Source organism: Myotis daubentonii, chromosome 14, assembly GCF_963259705.1.
Source record: "Myotis daubentonii chromosome 14, mMyoDau2.1, whole genome shotgun sequence".
NCBI classification, from domain to species: domain Eukaryota; kingdom Metazoa; phylum Chordata; class Mammalia; order Chiroptera; family Vespertilionidae; genus Myotis; species Myotis daubentonii.
This window is the reverse complement of record NC_081853.1, coordinates 16,278,114-16,293,808: the sequence shown is the minus strand read 5'-3', so window position 1 is coordinate 16,293,808 and position 15,695 is coordinate 16,278,114. Positions and strand designations below refer to the sequence as shown.

Genomic DNA, 15,695 nt, shown 5'->3' with positions numbered 1-15,695 from the left:
CACACTCCCTATGGTCTCTAATTAAGTAATGGATGTGAACATTGACCCCCTCCTAAAATCTGTATGGGTGTGCAGGATAAAATCTCCTAAAGTTTTTGTATATACAAAACGCATCTAACAATATCTTTAAAACCAACAAAATACTTTGCTCAATTCTCCATAAGGAAAAAGGAAAGACTAATTTTTTGAACTTTTTATTCGACTTACATCTAAATTTGTACAATTCTCTCTATGGTTAAGCTGGCAAATGAAAAAAAATATCATCACTATTTAGTTTTCAGGTAATCAAATAGAAAACTCAACCGGCCTTGCTAAAAATGACACGATACAACTACAGGTGAGTGCAATACCAGTCAGTTACAAGGGTGCAGTGCCTAACCTAGATTTCTCGAAGAATACTCCCTGCTTTTCAGCATGCTCAGAAATATCTCTGCAACTACAGAGCATGGATGCTACCCATCCCCAGCCTGAAGGGCGCTGCCAGCTACTCACCTTTTTCTGAAGAACATTGATTTTCCTTTCCTTCACTTCTAACATATCCTTCATGTCACGGATCTCCCCGGCCAGCGTCCCCTTCTCTTCCGTGAGATCTTGCAGCTGTTTTGTTTTTTTATTGAGAAAAGATTCTTTCTCTTCCAGGCGTAATCTCAGCGCATCTACCTGAAACCAGGAAGAAGAAAGAAGGTAGTGGTTTCAGGCCAGAGTCATCAGGAGGCATCAGTCAAGCCCCGGGAGGGGGTGGGGCCCAGCAGGCCTTCTGAGCACAGCGTGGTCACACCACTGCTCATGAGCATCTCTGTGGCACGCGTCCATCCGTCTGTCTCTACCTTAAAGGCCCGTTGCCTGTGTATCTGAACAGTGATACATTTTTTAATGTAGGCTTTTTTATGAAAGAAGATGCTATGAAAGAGTAGTGTGTCTCCGTGATGGCCAGGGAGGGTATAGCACTCAACGCAGCAGCATCTGCCAGGAACCTGGAGAACACAGTGAGCCACGCCCGACACCTGGAAGGAACACTGACATGGAGAAAAACACTCCAAAATTAGAAGAATACAGCCCTGCCAGTGTGGCTCAGTGGTTGAGTGTTGACCTATAAACCAGAAGGTCATGGTTCGATTCCCGGTCAGGGCACATGCCCAGGTTGCAGGCTGGATCCCCAGAATGGGGCTTGCAGGAGGCAATCAATCAATGATTCTCTCTCATCATTGATGTCTCTCTCTCTCTCTCTCTCTCTCTCTCTCTCTCTCTCTCTCTCTCTCTCATAAATAAAAATATATTTTTAAAAAAAACATTTTGCCAAGATGAAGTAAATACTGCTAGAGGGAGGAAATGTGGAAATGACACTCACTCGCCAGCTTTATGAAAGACTACTTTCCAAAGGATAAGGATAAAAAGAGACAAAGCATCCCCAAAATACCTATTTCTACCTTACCTCAAAAATTGGATTATTACAATCCCTGCTTTTCAAATGTCAGTAATAAAATGAAGAAATGTAAGCTTTATTTTTTTCCGTAGACCACATGTAAAAAAAAAAACTGGAGTGAAGGAAGATTTTAATCCTCACTCATACCTGGAATTTGATAGGTAGTAACTACATTGACAATCAGGAAATAGTGCTGAAGCCTGTTAGTTATATTATCAAAATAACCAGGCAAAACAAATTAAAAGTTTATCTTGGGGAAGAAGAGATGGGACAGGGATAAGTGGGGCTGCTGCATCTCTAGGCAAAGTGTGCTCACTACACTAAGAGCAAGAAAAAGTTGATGAAAAGGGGGAAAAAAGACAAAAGTTAAAACAAAAAAAAAGGATGCAGGAATGCCATAATGAGCCACAATAAGCAGCAACATAAATACTATGAGGACAGAGTCAAAGGCCTAACTTGGAACAACGAAAAGAGAGCATGAGGTGTCAGGCTGGTTCTGCCTCTATCTGGCTGTGAGGATGGGGACAAACAACTCACTCCCCCCACCCAGCCTTTTAGCCTCAGTTTCTTCATTCGTAAAACCAAAAGGTTGGAACAGAGTGCCTGATATTTTAGGATTTTAAAGACAGGAATCAATCGTAGGTACAATACATCATGAAAAAGGTGATGATATGAGAAAGAAAACAATTATTGGGGTAGAATCTCCATTTCTTACACCTTTCCAAGAAAGGTGTGCCCAAGTGTGACCTTCCTAAAGGTCAGAAGGGATGAGGAGGTGAGTGAGTAGATGCCGGGAGCCGGTCCATCCTTGCTGTTTCAAGGGACCTGGCATATATGGCATACTGTTCTTAATATGTTTGCTCACCTTCTTGGCGCTGTGTTTTAACCAAGGTCACCTCTCCGAGAAAGGTTGAATCCCCAGGTAGGGATTTTCCCCTGAAGTTAGGGAGGGAATAAAACCCCTCAACTAAGTGCCAGGCGGGTAATTAATCACTTTAACTATGAACAATCATGCTTAAGCTACATAATCTTTACTCCCTGGAATTGAGATAAGAAACACCCTAACCTTTGTAATAGAGATTGATAGGATTGAATCAACTGGTATAAATACAGATGTAACCAGACAGAGAGAGACAGAACTCATGAGACAGAATTCAGAAGACAGAACTCAGAACACAGAACTAAGGACACAGGGCTTGGAAGACAGGACCAAGAGAGACAGAGCCTAGGCACAGAACCTACACAGAACGTTCTCTAGAGACAGAAGAACTTCGCTGGCAAGAGCATGCCGGAGGATCCTGGACAGGGACTGGCCTCGGAGCCTGGAGGCGGAGCCTGGCGAGAGAGCATGGCAGGGATCCTGGACTGAACCTGACTGCGGAGATTGGCAAGAGAACCTGACCAGGACCTGGCCACAGAACCTGGCTGGAGATCCGAAGCAGAACCTCTCTGGAGATCGAGACCATTCCTTCTTCACGGACTCCGTCCACACCTTTGGGGACCCCTGGACCTGCTGGGGCTGGACTCCGGCAAGTAGAGTGTTCCCAGTTTCTGTCCCCGAGAGGAGGATGAAGCTGGGAGGTCCCAGCAATGGAAAGGGTGACAACAAGAACTTGAAGTCCAGTGGAGACCCTGACTGCAGTGTGGAGAGGACGGGTATCGGTGACTGCAGAGGTAAGAACTGCAGACTCTTCAAACATCTGCTCTTCCCACATAATTACCACAGAGATCTAGGGGCCAGGAAGGTGGAGGGGATGCTTGTGTCTGGGGATCTTCCACGAAAATTGATTCCAGTTGCACTGAAGTTTAAACATAGAGATTCTCAAGTGACCTATCTTCGTTTAAAGTTATCTTCACCTACCAATCTGGAATAAAATCAATACTTGTCTTTGGATTTTCATCGTATCAGGTAGAAAAGAAACATTTTTTATACAGAAAGAATGGCATTTGTGGGTTCCTTGTACATTGGCAGGGCATGCTGAGCAGATTAGGGCAGTGGTTATACATAAGGGCTTACACTCAGTTATGGAGACTTGAACACAGGCTGACCAGGACTCGGTGTGAATCTGAGAGGAAACTGTGGTCCCATTAGCCCTGCATTCCAGCTATCAAAGATGGGTGGTCTCTATCAGGACTAAAGGAAATACCTAATATCCCAAACTGTGATATAAATCAGTTACAATATGGGAGGTAGTGAGTGGTGCTGACGAGGGCTTAGAAAAGAGACTCTGTCCTGATGAAGAAGACACTTAGCACGTGTAGCGCCTTCTCACCATGCATGGCCTATCAGTGCCCAGCTGCATCTTCCTGAGCCCAGAAGAGATAAAAATAAACAACCCTGGCTGTAAGAATTTTCCTCCAAGAATAAAACAGAGCAGGGATGGTCGTGATCAACACACTACTCAGAACACCCAAATTCTACATGGCAGGAGGACTCTGTGCCAGCTCAGGTCTCCTGCTTAGGAGTTTATTTTCCATGCGCCCGAAAGCATGTACTTAGCTTCAAAGGAATTTGAATCGTGCCCTTCAATCACCTTCACTCTATCTTTACAGCTTTGCACAGTCTCCTACAATCAAGAAACAAAGCTTAAGGGCCTTTTTTTTCTCTCTTAAGACAAAACTTTGACCTGAACTGCATCCAATTCTCAACCAACATTAGCCCCGTTTGCAGTAAGCAAGTATGACATCATTTCTAAAGTCAAATTTTAACTTCCAGATGGTGCAAAACCGCAAGCAGGCGCACGGGCCTTCTGATGCACAGAAGTTTAAATACAGGGAAGATCAGGCAAGAAAGAATAGAGTCTATTAAAAATTGGAATATGTAGTTTCAAACTGGGTATCAATGAGTAGGATTAAAGTCGCCCTCACTAATATTTGGACTTCACTCAACAGTGTACATTGGTCAAAAAGAATCAGAAAGGCCTTGAAGTTTAGATTATAGTCCAACATCAGGTAGAGACATAAAAGTTAAAATGTTAGAGAATATGAAATACTTTTCTTTGCCTCTTCACTCAACACCAAATAATTTTAAGGGCCCTTGACTCTCTCTCTTAAACTTTGGCAGTTGACTCAATAATAAAACTTGGCAAAGCAAAAAGCACTATTATTTCCCAGAAAGAAAAAAAACACTTAGAACTGTATGATATAGTCAGTGCAGAAAGACCCATAGGTTCAGTTTCCAATTTTTACATCTGACTCAACTGCATGGGAACTAGTCACCTAATGTTAAAAGTAGGACAATCTTTTCATTTTAGGAGAATTACTCATTTCCTTCTGATCCAATTATGTGTGTATTTGTGTGTGTGTGAGTGAGTGTGTGAGTGTGTGCGCTCACGCGTGCACGCTTAAGACCATATAACATATGAAAATTTAACCTTTTATCTGGCAGTATAAAACACGAAACATTTGTTATCACTTCAGTTCCAGGTAATAACTTGAAAGAAAAGGACCATGGCAACGAAATTGGCAAAAATTGCCAAAATCGGAGTTAAACATTATTAATCTTCATGTCAGCACCCAGGAATTATAACCAGCTCCAATGGTGAGGTATGTTTGGAGAAGTTCTGTACATCAGGCTCCCGACCTTGCTGCCATATTTTACACGGGCCTTCAGAAACGGCTTTAATGTTGTGACAAAACACTAAGTGCTACTCGATGTGCCATAAATAATTTTTTTTAAATCAAACGGTTCATTCCAATGACTACAGCAACACTTGGAAAAGAAAAAAAAAAAGAAACACTTGAGAGAGAAAAGGGGGCCACTTGAAATTTTTCACGGATTAAATACCACTTACTTGACAACGCTTCGGGAATTGAATAAACATGGTATCGCAAAGAACAACTTTCAAAGAAAATGAAGCTGGAACACTCACAAAAGCTCCCGGTACAGTTTTCTTTCACATTCAAAGTTGAGTGTGTTTGTTTTTCCTAATAGTAGACTTGGGTTAAGGGTGTATTTGAATTTGATTCAACTTGCAATCATTCAAATGGGAGTCAGCTTCGAAGTTGGAAGGATGCATAGTGGACACAGCCTCCAAAGACACAAACACTTAAAAACACCCTAAAATGTAAAACTTGCTGTGGGAGTAACCACTACTTCTCACTCACATCCAATTTTCCTTTTCTTCCTGAACACAGGGACGGTCTCCCTTGCAGGAGGATGGGGCCATTTGTCTTATTCGTGAAATAGAAACAGAAGCGCACACCTCGCTTCTCCATGCTTCCCCCTCCCCACTCTGCCCCGTCCTCAGAGACCATGGAGGCTACACGTTCAGGGTGGTGGAGCTGCAAGACAGCGGAACCTCCACAAATCTGGATCCTCAAGAGACCACAAGGAGGAGGAGCACCCCCTACCTTCCACCCACCAAGCCCCAACACCCAGCCTGGGTTGTACTTACAATAGGATGCACTGAACTACTAAAAAATTATTATTCTTATAATTTCCCCTGTTTTTGTTAAGAGGTGGGCACCTTACAAGTAGAAAGATTTGTTTCTCTTTCAGATTATCATAAATCTGAAAGAAATGGGGCTGCTGTACCTCCCTCTACTCCTTCTACGTGTACAATCGCAACATCTACTTTCTCCTCTATTTTCCCCCCAAATCCAAAGAGAAGGGAAAGGACAGAGAGCCAAGGGCAGCGCTAAAAGGAAGAGGTAGCAGAACCCTGGGGAATGGACTCAGAGGTTAAAGTTCAAGACCTCAGGGAGAAGAGAGAAAGAGATTGAAGAGGATGAGTCCCCTTAGGCCCACGGGCTTAAACTTCAGTTTGTATAGATAAGTGGCTCAAGGGGACAACTCTGTTTTGCAAAACTCTCTGCATTACAAATGTATGTGTTCAAGCAACTCATGGAAATGACCAGGGACTTACCCACAGGCCTTCCAAATGCTGAGAACAAAACTAAGGTGTTATGAGCAAAATGAGGATAATAACAGTACCTCCTTCATCAAGTTATTTTGGGGATTAAATTGAATAACATGTAATGCACTTAACACAGTGCCTGGCACCCAGAAACACTCAATAAATTTTTGCTATTGTTATTATATTTTATTATTCCACTTTCCACAGTCTCCAAGCCAGTGATTTATATACTGTAGGAATGCAATAAAGGCTGCTAATCAACAGCCCTCAGGAAAAGTGGAGAACCAGCAAATAAGGTTTTGTGCTCTAACATGTACCAGGGTGTTATATTGTCTGTCATTTACTTTAAATTATTTCAGCATACCCTGTATGATATGGGTGTCTGTGTGGAGGGGTGGTGTCTGGGTGGGTGGGTGTATTTCTCAACAGAGAATAAATCCTCCACGGTAGTTAATTGGCCTTTGAAAGACTTTAATTAAAAGCTGACATGCCAGAGTCAGCTACCAAAAGTGCCTCGATATTCTTTATATTGATGAGCACCTGAAATTTGGTCAATTAGCATAATTGGTGTGAGGAGTGATTTTTCCTTGCTGTAGTGAGTGGTGTTTGAGATGTGTGGATTGCCTGGAAATGCTGCACAGGCACTTGACTCTTCCAGGAATGAGATTTCAGGCAGTGTATCCAATGGAATATGATGCAAGCCACATCCATAATTTTAAACTTTGTAATAGCCACATTAGAAAAGTTAAAATGGGGTAAAATTAATGTGTATTTAATCTAAACTACTATCTCCAAAATGTTATTACTTAAGATGTAATGAATATGAAAAAATTACTGGCATTTTATTTTGTATTGTCTTCAAAATGCAGCACTTATGTTACACTTTCAGCATATCTCAAGTAGAACCAGCCATAATTCAGATACTCAGTGGCCTCATGCAGCTCCTGGCTACCATATGGGACAGTGCAGGTCCATGGCTAGTAAGCCCAAAAGTTTCAATCTTTCTATTTCTATCTCCTCTGACCCAAAAGCAAATAAGATTATCTGAGACCTGCCATAGGAAATATCATCACACTGGCCTAATGTGAACCTTCTGTGGCCTCAGAAGTACAGAGAGCTTCAAGGAGCACAGCTGAACAACTCTAATGGAAAACCTGGAGGCAAGATCATGGACAGTAGTCCCATAGCCTTCCCTTCTCCTACCATCAGAGGCCACTGACCTCAACCAAAGAAAATCAAGTTAAGTGTCGATGAGCTAATGGGCTTGGTGACTCAGCTAGCATGATCTCTTTGGAGTCTTGTTGAAAAGAAGAGTTCAGAATAATCATTGCTTTTTAAAAGTTCTTTCACCTAATCTCAAATATAGCAAATGTTGCCTTTCAGAAAAAAAAAAAATGTCCTTCAGTCGCTGTATCATAAAATAATGCTATTAGATGAGGGTGTGTCCGACTCTTATCTTATGCTTGGGTTATGGCCTTCTCTTCTTTGACATTTGCAGCTATTTTTATTTCAGAGTTCTCTTCTCTGTAGGTACTCTTGTCAACTAGAATTATTAACTTAATCATTTAAATAATATAAAGATTAAATTTTGTGTCAGGCATTGTTCTAGTTAGAGATACAGCCTTTTAGCAGGACCGTCAAGTCTATGACTTACTGAATACACATTTGTAAAATTGGGAGTGGGGTACAGCAAGTTTTTATTATGTCAATATCATTAGTAAACAAGATTTTTAGGATACGATGAAAGTAATACAAATATAAAAATATAAAAACTTTTGTAAAAAACTGCACTGACAAAAGACTAATTTGTGGATGTCTGTGTTTATTAGTAAAAATGTATATGTGCATGTTTGTCTGCATATGAAATAATAAAATTCATGGTTTAATGAATATCTATCAGCTAAAATCTATCCTGGTATTCAACAGAATTGTTTATTTAACAAAGGGCTACTCTTGACTGTGTGATCTTGGAACACTGAATGACTTTATTGAGCTTTCAATAAGTTTGCTTTATACCCGCTCCACTATGTTCAACATAATTTTGGAATCTAATAACTTTGGGTCTAAAAAAAGCTTTTTAATCCTAATAAGTATGAACACATGATTTTTTTTTTAAAAAAAAAGGTTTTCTAGCTTTTCCTAATAAAAAGCCTTAGAAAAAAGTGACCAATAGCAATGAGGACCCATGCCAAACACAAAATTTTAGGTCTATGGCAAGAAATACAGAAATGAGTATAGAACACCTCAATGAACCAAATAGCAAGGAAATAATAAGGACCAAGTCTTCTTATTGGCCAAGGACCAGAGAATTTGGTGCTATTCTATAAACAGACACTAGTGGGCAGGAATGAGGGCTGGGACAGGTAGGGAGCTACTGCAGCCAACCAGAGTAGAGGCCCTGGCAGCCACAACTAGGATGCAGGTGCTGCAGAGGGAGAAAGTGGCTATGTTTGAGACACATTTTGAGATACAATCAAGATGCTGGTGGCAGGTGGGAAAGTTTATATGTACAGGGATAAAAGGTAGGAATCAAAGATACCCCTGGGTTACTGGCTGAAGCAACTCCATAGATAGTGGAATTATTGCCTGTGCTAGTAAAGACTGGGAGAATCAGATTTGGTGGTAGGAAATCAAGAATTCAGTATTAGGTACATATAGGTTGAGATGCTAGAAACGTCCAAAGGGCAAAAGGCTACATGACTTGGAATCTCCCGAGACAACAGAACTTAGACTAGAGTCTCACCTACATGTGAATGAGCAGTCCTGTAATTATATCAATATTCCTCCAGCAGATGAATTAGGAAAACTCCTCTGCATTTTACAGACTAATTCCCAATTAGATGCAGCTGCCTGAGATCAAGTTTGAAATCTATGGTAGTTGAATATAAAAGGGTCCCTGATTTTCAACCTTTAGTTTACAAGGTCTCTTCCTTCATAGTCCAGAGAAACAAGAGATTTGGTCATTTCAATCATTCCCTTAAGCCAGTGGTTCTCAACCTTCCTAATGCCTCAACCCTTTAATACAGTTCCTCATGTTGTGGTGACCCCCAATTTCATTGTTACAAATTGAGCATAATTAAAGCATAGTGATTAATCACAAAAACAGTATGTAATTATATATGTGTTTTCTGATGGTCTTATGGGACCCCTGTGAAAGGGTCGTTCAACCCCCAAAGGGGTCTCGACGCACAGGTTGAGAACCGCTGCTAAGCTCTTTTCTGGTGGCTAGTTAATGCCAATGATGTGTTTACCCTCCTGGGGATCAATGCAGTCAGGAGAGGGATACTGACTGGGGAAAAAAGGATTGCAGGATCCCACTGCTGGGGCTGGCTTTCACCTAGCAACCGCAAGCTTATACATTTGACCAGAGAAAAGTCCTAACTTACATTTTTAAAATATAAAATTTAGATAGCACAAATAGAAACAATAATGCCTGTATTATAGAGTGCTCCATAATTTACAATATACCTTTCTGTTAAATTATAAATCTGTTCTCTTACACAATTTCAATTCAAAAAGTAAAATTCAGGGATACTTAGTATTGTATAGCCTCATACTGTGCTTATGAAAGTTAAGTTACAATCACCAGCTTGTTAATAACACAGTTGAGATTTTCAGGTTGTAAAGATTCATTTTGTCTGACCTGCCTGTGAAAAAATTATACCCATGTCCCACATGCCACCTACTTGAGGCAAACAATGCTGGGTTATGAGTGCTTTGTGTCACCTACAGGGAAGAATTCATATCATATGTGGGTTAATAATCCAGCCAACTTTATAAAGCCTGTTTTCATACTTAAGTTTTTGGCTACTTCTTACACTAAAATTAGGTGGTTTTAAGTGACTAGTCCAAAGTTCAAAATTTAATGTTCAGTTCTGTTCCAGCAAATTTCTGAAAACACATGGGAATTGTAACTCATGTGTTAATACTTAAAGTTTTTGTTAATAAAACTTCCAACACTAACCTTACCTCATTGAACTTACCTCACTGGTTTTTATGCTTACTATAAAACTATAGCTGTCATAATATTTTTGAATTACTACAAAAGGAAGTAAGCCATTCCAAAGTCAATGTTATTTTGCAACATGATGATAGTTATAAATTCAAAATACTTAAAACCAATTTGCAAAGCTATCAATCTTAGTGCCTCCTAACATTTGAAAAGCCCATCTTCAAGACATTTACTATTACAAAAAAAACACAAGTTTAAGAAAACACTGTGTATCATTCATATTGCACTTTCACTTCAAGTAAGCACATTAAATTTAAACATGAACACTCATTTTAACATAAAATTTTAAAATATTGGTCCTGCTTAGATATTTCATGAACTTTCTAAACTATCACTGAAGGCCAAAGAACTGAAATCACTGATAATTTAGCACCAAGATTAAGTAATAATTTTGTGATCTCAAGGTCAGTGCTTTCCAATAAATCCAAATAAGTAACCTCCATGCAGGTATGCTTTACATATGTGTAAATGACGAACATGTTAGGGGCTGTAGTCATTTTATTTTCAAACAGAATGAAACCCATATTTTAGTCATATCTCTCAAATCAGGGCCGGTACTCCTGGATGATGGGGAGCAGTGTTCAAAGATCCTTGAGTTTGCTACATGGATTGCTTTATGCTGTCTTTTCTTTTGGATGATGACCTCAGAATTAAAAAAGAACTTATTCTGGATAATGTAAATAACTCCTTAGAACCAAAGATTGTTAAGAGACTTCAATATCTGCCTTTGTGTTTGCACGTAAAATTCTTTTGGGGTGAAATGGAAAAAGCACAGAAGGACTTCTTATTTCTCTCCAAATATTATATTCCCTCCAATATACTGGCCATGGGACATCATGGTGACCATGAAACAAGGGTTTGACATCACCATGGAAACCGCATCCGTGAGGAACGAGGTCATCACACAGCACACCACTATGCAGACCTCCTGCACTGGCACCTGTGCCGAGCGGCTGGCACCATATTCGTATCAAGTGTAAATTTACGTCCAGCAAACACAGCCCTTTTCCATATAAAGCTAATACCATTAATTTAAATTTTATAGGCTTTGACATTATGTTTTCATTGAGTGTGTAATTTTTATTTGGTTTCATAGTTCTGTAAAGACTATAGCATGCCTCGTCTTATCTTCGTACCTAATTAAGTAACACAAGTAATAATTATTACATAAAGCAATCCTGGCTGTCTACAATGTTCTTCTTCTTATTTTTTCTTCTAAAAGGAATTTCTTCCCCAGTGTGAGACATACAGCCCTAAAATAAACAGTGTTTGTCCTTTAAAAATCCTCATGAGTGTTATGCAAAAATGAAATGCAGAGCGACAGTGCGTTCCTCGATCAAGCTGACTTGGGAAATGCAGCTTGCTTTCCTGATTTATGGTACATATTAAGTAAAACTAAAGCAAAGATCTTACTTAACTTGATTTAACCACAGACCCCATATTTTTAAAGAATGCATAATAATAACCTTCAAAGGTTGTTATGAAAGACTGTTCTCAAGTACCTGTTAGTCATCAGAAGTTTGAGGCACAGCATAGATATGAAATGTTTGAGGAGGGTGAAATGCGGACACGCCATGGGATTAGATTCAGAAGACCCTGACTCAAAGTAAACTACATTCAGTCAAGCTGTCCTCCGTGGCTACCTGTGTGTTACGTGGTGTGCCGTGTGTCTTATGTAATCCTCAGAACCACCTGTGAGGTAGGTATTGTTTACAAGTAAAAACCTTAAAGCTCTGAGAGCTTACAGGTAGATTGTGCTAAAGCCCCATCTTCTAGTTCAGTGGTTCTCAACCCATGGGTCGTGACCCCTTTGACGGTCAAAGGACCCTTTCACAGGGGTCGCTTAAGCCCATCCTGCATATCAGATATTTACATTACAATTCATAACAGTAGCAACATTACAGTTATGAAGTAGCAATGAAAATAATTTTATGGTTGGGTCACAACATGAGGAACTGTATTTAAAGGGCCAGAAGGTTGAGAACCACTGTTCTAGTTCAAGATCTATTCCACCAGCTTACATCCTGGTTCACTTTTGGCTCTGTGGGCACCTGGGGTTGAGACCTCCGGGGAAGTCACTTGTTTCTTAAGGACTTGGCTATCTCTTCTATAAATTAACAACATTTTGTTCAATGACCTCTTCAGTAATCACCTACCCCAAACTTACATGATGGCAGGAGGTGAGTGATCCAGATACTAAAACATATTTTAAAGCTTTGTTAATTAAAACATTTTTGTATGGATGCAGTAAAAAAAAAAAAAAAGCAGACAAAGTCCAAAATAGATTCACATACTTAAGGAAATTTAGTATAGGATAAAAGTGACATTTAGATTCAGTAGAGAAAATACAGGTTATTCAATTAATAATGGCTCAAAACTGACTACAGTAGCAGTATCTTACCCTTTCTGGTATTATTTAGAAAATAATAATAAAGGTAAACTTACTTAATTTCTTATGACAAAAATAAATTCCTAATAAAGAGTTAGATATGAGAAAATTAAACCATAAAAACTGTAAAAGAAATTATGAAGTACGTCTTACTTTTGAAACACAGAAGTCCTACCTAAGCAAGAGAAAATGCTTGGGTAGCATAAAGGAAAAGATAGACAAAATTAAATATAAATTAAAATAATCTTTATGAAAAAAGACAAAGACAAATTGCAGGAAATTATAGCAAATGTTTCAGTATCTATAATATGTTTCTAATGTTTGCAAATGTTACAGTATCTATAATATGTTTCTAAGTGGGACTATGAAAAGAATGTTTGCCTGAGTGTGCATAGAATATTTCTGAAAAAAACAAATAGGTAAATAAGAGTTTACTAGATATCTACTACATGCTCACTTGATAAGTGATAAAAACAAGAATTAAATTACCAGGCTAGTTAATTTCCCTTATAAGCTAATGAAGGCATCACACCAACTACTACAGGGAGCGAAGAGTAAGATAAATTCAGTCAGACCCAGAGCTCCCAAAAAATGAACTGATTAGCTGCATCTCCAAAGGACCCTCCACAGGGCAAACATGCTGCAGGTGGAGGAGACGATCTGTCCTGGAAGAGTTACTTATGGTGGTACATATTATAGCTGCTATGACTTTTCATCTAATATATCAATACATTGTTGGGAGGCAGGAAAGAATAATAGCTACCAGTAGGGGCTCTTAGCTAGACTCCTCACGTGTTCCATCATTTACTGAGCATGATATAGAGAAAGATACAATCTCTTAAAAACTTCAGTTCCCCCTCAATGAAATGAGGAGACTAATAGTACCAATGCCACAGGATTAACTGAATCAAGACTTGCAAGGTGATTTATAGAAATGTACTAAGAAAAAAAAGTAGAATAAATCAATAAACAGTGGCTGCTCTTCAATAGTAAATAGTGATATAACTTATGATCACTATGATAAATTATATATTGTATGAGACATATATGAGTAAATTTAGTCATTGGTATACTATATGTTAATATTCTACCTGCTACCATAAAAACCTAGTCACACTGACAACAATGATAACATAAGCTAACACCTGTGGAGCAGTTTCATGGAGCCCATCAGCCCAATAGCTTTGGACAAGGTATTTCTTTCCATCCTACAAAACCCAGAGCTACACAGCTTATATGCAGCACAGCCTAGACTTGAGCACATGTCTGTCAAAATCCAAAGGGCCCGCTCAGAATATCAAGCTCAGAAGGAGGAAAGCATGGATGACAAACACAAGAGTGAAGAGGAACATGTGAAGACACAACAAAAAAGGTAAAGTTACTAAAATTATGAGCGGTATCTTACCCTTTCGGGTATATTGGTAGTTATTATTTATAGTGAAAACATTAAGCCTTTGCTTTGAGGGGTCTTCATGCTATCATGGTAGAACTGTTACATATATATATATATATATATATATATATATATATATATATGATGTTTATTATGTATTTTTAGGTTATATATAATCTATGCAATATTATATTTACGAATATATATTAAATATTAAATTACTAGAAGCCCGTTGCACAAAGATTTGCACAACAGGCCTTCCTTCCCCTGGCTGCTGGCACCGGTTTTCCTCTGGCACCAGGGACCCAGGCCTTTGGTCCGGCTGCAACAGAGAAGCCAAGCCTCTTCAGTCTTTAGTCTTCAGTCTTCAGTCTTCAGTCTTCACTCCGGCCGGAGCCTTCAGTCTTTGTTCCACGCCTGCATATGCAAATTAACCGCCATCTTTGTTGGGTTAATTTGCGTAGTCGCTCTGATTGGCTGGTGGGTGTAGCGGAGTGACACCAATTTGCATGTTTCTCTTTTAATAGTGTAGATATATGCTATACAATTATATATTAAATTATATATTATACATTGTATTTATATATAATATATTGTATATAATATATATATATTATATTATTATTTCTATATTATATTATTTCTATGCTATATTATTATAGCATATTATAATAATACTAGAGGCCCGATGCACGAATTTCGTGCAAGAGTAGGCCTTCCTTCCCATGGCTGCCGGCACCGGCTTCCCTCTGGCACCTGAGACCTGGGCTTCCCTCGGGCTACCAGCAGGCACCCAAGATTCGGGCTTCCCTTGCAGCCCCGGCTTCATCTGGAAGGTCGTCTGGAAGGACGTCCAGTTTAATTAGCATAGTATGCTTTCATTATTATAGATAATACTAGAGCCTTGCTGCACGAAATTCACGCATGGTGGTGGTGGGGGGAGGTGGTCCCTCAGCCCAGCCTGCACCCTCTCCAATCTGGGACCCCTTGAGGGATGTCTGACTGCCTGTTTAGGCCTGAGCCCACTGGGCAGTCCAACATCCCTCTCACAATCCAGGACTTCTGGCTCCCAACTGCTCGCCTGACTGCCTGCCTGATTGCCCCTAACAGCTTCTGCCTGCCAGCCTGATCACCCCCTAACTGCTCCCCTGCCAGCCCGATTGCCCCTAACTGCCCTCACCTGCCAGCCTGGTCACCCCTAACTGTCCTCCCCTGCAGGCCTGGTTGCTCCCAACTGCCCTCCCCTGTCGGCCTGGTCACCACAACTGCCCACCCCTGCAGGCCTGGTCCCTCCCAACTGCCCTCCCCTGCAGGCCGTCTTGTGTCCACATGGGGGCGGCCATCTTGTGTGTTGGAGTGATGGTCAATTTGCATATTGCCTCTTTATTATATAGGATATAAATAATAACATGTAATATATACTACCAAATTAAATCACATATTGTTGCTGCCATATATTACATATACAGTTGACCCTTGAACAACACAGATTTGGCAATTCCAGTCTGCACTGCCCTCCCTCTGCTGAAGAACAGGGTGAGTGGCTATGAACAAAAATCCTGTGTCTGGCCCTTTAAAAAGAAAAGTGGCTTTGTCTCCAGCAGGTTCCTCTCTCCCTG

At 40.0% G+C, this 15,695-nt stretch overlaps 1 protein-coding gene across 4 annotated transcripts in view; it reads right to left on the bottom strand.

The window, feature by feature from the left end:
- Positions 1–15,695, bottom strand: part of ERC2 (ELKS/RAB6-interacting/CAST family member 2) — a 906,943-nt gene that overhangs the window by 542,662 nt on the left and 348,586 nt on the right. For all 4 annotated transcript variants that reach the window (XM_059663256.1, XM_059663255.1, XM_059663257.1 and 1 more), the window contains exon 7: positions 493–660. In XM_059663256.1, the coding sequence (XP_059519239.1) occupies positions 493–660 (168 nt within the window). The remainder of the gene's footprint in view (positions 1–492; positions 661–15,695) is intronic.